This window comes from Belonocnema kinseyi, chromosome 3 (assembly GCF_010883055.1).
Source record: "Belonocnema kinseyi isolate 2016_QV_RU_SX_M_011 chromosome 3, B_treatae_v1, whole genome shotgun sequence".
NCBI lineage: Eukaryota > Metazoa > Arthropoda > Insecta > Hymenoptera > Cynipidae > Belonocnema > Belonocnema kinseyi.
Window position 1 is genome coordinate 158,240,435 of NC_046659.1, and position 4,436 is coordinate 158,244,870.

Here is a 4,436-nt window from a genome sequence, read left to right on the forward strand (position 1 = left end):
GATCAGAGGCAACTTTTCGCTACACAGTTGAGAATGTCTCGAAGATGAAAGATTCTCAACTCTCGCCACCATGCTACGTTCGAAATTTACCCTGGAAGATAATGGTTATGCCACGATCGAGTCAAACTCAAGAGCGACAGCCACAAAGGTCTCTTGGCTTCTTTCTGCAGTGCAACGGAGAAAGCGAATCGACTTCTTGGAGTTGTTATGCAGTTGCCGAACTACGTCTTCTGTCCTGTAAAGCAGGGCAAGATTACTTCAGTAGAAGTCAGTGCAATCCTTACATTTTTATTCATCAATTTATTGTAAGAGGGAAGACCTAGATTTTTTTCAAATCCTTATTTCCTCATCTTTTCAGAAATTCAGCATCTTTTCTACAGTAAAGAAAATGACTGGGGATTCAGTCATTTTATGACGTGGCAGGACGTTCTTGATCCTGATAAAGGTTATATCAAAGATGACTCTATCACACTGGAGGTTTGTCGCATCTAATATTTTGCCTTTAGAATTTTAGAATTTACAATTTTTTTATCCAGGAATTTTACACATTTTCAGAAAAAAATATCCTTTTAACTTTGATTTTAACCGTTTTTTTTTTGTTTCTTTAAAAACTAGTTTAATATTGATCTTTGTCAATTGTGACATCATTCAGTTTAGAATGCATAATTCGAAAATCTTTCAGTTTAGAAATTTTCTATTTTAGATTTTTAATTTTTAAGCTTGTTTAAAATTGAAAATTTTTGATAAAAAACATGTTTGGTTTATCAACTGTGAATATTAAGTAATGAATGATTCATTAAATTGAATTGCACTTTAAGGTTTAAAAAGTAAATAAATAATTGTTTGTACAAGAGGATTCGGAGTCAGTTCAAAAATTTAGAATTACCAGATTTTAACGTTAAAAATTAAGTCGTTTCAATTGAAAAGTCTTGTTAGTTAAACAAATGTAAATATATTTATAATTAACGGCTTTTATTACATTTTAAATATAATTTCAGTCTAAAATATTCAATTGCTAAACCATGTAATTTTAAAAATTTTCAATTTAGAAAAAGAACAGTAACTTAATATTTAGAAATATCTGATTGTTCATTTAAAATCAGTGATGATAATTAAATATTTAAAACTAAACAAAAAAGTAAACTTTGAAAGTAACAACATTAATTGTTCTATTTAACCAAATTTAATATGTAAGACAAATTGTTGAATTTTTATTTATAAATAACAATTGACCACCTATTATTCTAAGAAAAATTTCAAGTTGAGATATTTATAAATTCGAAAAAATTAAATATTAATTTAAAACTTGAAATTGTTTGAAATAATTTATAGGAAGTGTCTACGTGTACCGACAAAATCCGTCTATTCGTAACAAAATTTCGCCGCAAATAGCCCACGGCCTAATTCAAAACAAAATACAGATTTTGGCAGATTTCGAAGAAAAAGTTTGGAAGCTCTCTTAAGAATTTTGACAGGCTTCAGAAGAATGAAAAAAATAATTTCCTAGGAAAATTGAAAATGATTTTTTATTTTAATAAACTAATTTTAAGAGAGTATTTAAAAAGATTTACAACGATTTATAAAATTTTCGAAAATTAATAGTAATAATAATAGTAATGTAGATTTTTAAAGATTTTGAAATAATGTTTCGAAGCATTTTAACTATTTAAAATAAAAATGATTGAACTTTTTATTTGAACAGGGAATTTTCAATTTTTTTAAAATTTATAGTTGGAACTGGAATTTATCAAGAATAATAATAATTTTGATTTGGAACCGGGAATTTTCAAATTTTTTAAAATTCTGAGCTAATGCTGGCAATTTTCGAAAAGGAACAAAATTCTGAATTGGACTATTTATCAAAAGAATTATAATTTATCTTGGTACAGGGAATTTTAAAATTTAAATAAATTCCGAGCTGGAACACAGAATTTTTTTAAAGAATGAATTCTAGTTCGAAGTTGAGACGAGACATTTTTCGAAAAATAAAATAAAATTATGAATTTGAATAGGGAAATTTAAAGAAAAATTCCAATTCTTAGTTGAAACAGAGAGTTTTCGAAAAGTATTAAAATTCCGGATTTGAACGAGGAATTTTCAATTTTCAACCAATTTTGAGTTGCAAATAAAATTCATGCAGGAGAATAAAAATTCTGAATGAAAAATTAAATTTCTTAAAAAGAATTATAAGTTTCCGAAAAGAATTAAAATTCTGGATTTGAATAGGGAAGCTTTCGAACAGAATTAAAATTTCGGATTTAAACAGAGAAATGTTCAATTTCTTACCAATTTTGAGCTGGAATTAGAATTTAAAATTGCTTAAAATGGTATAATTTTGAACATTTTTAAATTCATTGATTGATTTTTCCGTTTATAGCAATGAAAATGATAACGTGGATTTAAATTTTTGGAACTGAATCTAAATCGTTGAACTCTATAATTTATAAAAGTTAAAAAAATTTTATTTGGCAATTAACTGCATTTAATTTATAAAAATTTCATTTTTTTTCAAATGAAATTTTATACGTGTAAATTATTGAGCAATTGAATACAAAATTTTGTAATAAAAAAACTTTCGAAAAGAATCATGTTTTTTATTTGTAACAGGGAAATTTTTGAAAACAATTCTAATTCTGATTTGGAGAGTTGAATTTTCGAAAAGAAAAATTGTTATCATTGTTAAGGGACCTTACTTTTTAGTTGTAAATTTTATTATTTGGAGGAAATATAATAATTTTTTTAAAAAGACATCCTTTTTTGTTGCAAATTCAACCGTTTTGTTAAAAATTCGTCTTTATTGGGTTGAAAATTCAACTCTTTTCGTAGAACATTAGCCTTTTATTTAAAATTCCTATTTTGTCGCTCATTAGTCAAACGAAATCCTTTTTAGATGACAAGTATTTTTTCTTCAGATTTGTCTTTTTGATTTGAAAGTTGATATTTTTTAGTGGAATTTTCATTTTTCTTGAACAAAATTGCAACTGCTTGGTAAAAAATTTAACAATCTTGTTAAAAGTCAAACTTTTTAATTAAAAGTTTAATTATTTATCATAAAATTAATTTATTGTTTACAATTAGTAATTTGGTGTTAAAAAGCAAACTCGAATCTGCTTTGGATGAAAATTTAACTATTTTTTTTCTAAGTTTTTTAAAATTCATCTAGATTAGAAAAAATTTCATCTTTCTTGAATAAAAATGCAACTGTCTGTTTGTAAATTAAACTTTGTTGTTAAAAAAGTATACATTTTTTTAAAACATTATACTGTTTTGTTTAAAATTTATATTTCGGTATTTAAAAATGTACTGAAATCTTTGCTGGATGAAAGTTCAACTTGAAAAAATGGTATTTTTTATTAAAAGATCATCTTTTTTAGCACAAATTTCATCTTTCTTGAATAAAAATGCAATTATTTGTTAGATAATTGAATTATTTTGTTAAAAATTCATCCTTTTTGGTTGTAAAATTCATCTTTTTTGATTGGAAATTCAAATTTTTTCACAGAAACTGATTTTTTATGCGAAAAAATACATATTTTGATATTAAAAAGTCAATTGGAATCTTTTTTTAAAATGAAAATTCAACTGTTTTTTAAAAGTTTTAGAAACATCATCTGTTTTAGCAGAAATTACATCTTTCTTGAATAAGAATGCAATTGTTGGTTGAAAATTAAACTCTTTTTTTTAAGTTTGTATTTTTTATTTTTTTACTTCACCTGTTTTAGTAGAAATTACATCTTTCCTGAATAAAAATTTCAATGCTTGTTTAAAAATTCTGCTGTTTTGTTGAAAATCGATCTATTTGGTAGAAAATTAACTTTTTGTTTCAATTTAATATTTTGGTGTTGAAAAATGAATTGAAATCTTTGTTGGATGAAATTTCAACTTTAAAAAAAGTGGTCTTTTTTTATTAAAAATTCATCTGTTTTAGCACAGCTATCATTTTTCTTGGATAAAAATTCGTCATTTTGGATTGGCCCTTCAATTTTTTTCATAAACACTTATTTCTTGTTTAAAAATTCATATTTTGATTGTTGAGATAACTTTTTTAACATCATCTCTAGTTGAAAATTGAACTGTTTAATGAAAAAGCCTCTTGCTTTTGGTTTAAAACTATTATTTTATTGGGTTAAGTGCATCAGTTTCGTAGAAAATTAATTTTCTGCTGAAAATTCACATTTTTTTTGTTTAAAAGCTCAATTTTTGTAAAAAAAAATCGTCTTTTGGCTTGAAGTTTCAATAATTGAGTTAAGGGCATGTGACACAGCTAAATTCCTATATTACCGACAACAGTTTTTCAGTACACTGAATGTTTTTTTGAACCTAAGAACTTTTTTTGTAAATAACCCTTAAACGGCCAAAACGCCACTACCGGTACACTGCTTTTCAACGGCCAATAACTAAGACTATTCGACACTAGAAAAAATTGAGACACATAT

The 4,436-nt window shown here is 25.2% G+C and overlaps 1 protein-coding gene across 1 annotated transcript in view; it reads left to right on the forward strand.

Annotated features, from left to right (window-relative positions):
- The window catches only part of LOC117170321 (ubiquitin carboxyl-terminal hydrolase 7), an 85,573-nt gene that overhangs the window by 20,547 nt on the left and 60,590 nt on the right, over positions 1 to 4,436 (forward strand). The window contains exons 4-5 of the mRNA XM_033357024.1: positions 70 to 267; positions 359 to 477. Of these exons, the coding sequence (XP_033212915.1) occupies positions 70 to 267; positions 359 to 477 (317 nt within the window). The remainder of the gene's footprint in view (positions 1 to 69; positions 268 to 358; positions 478 to 4,436) is intronic.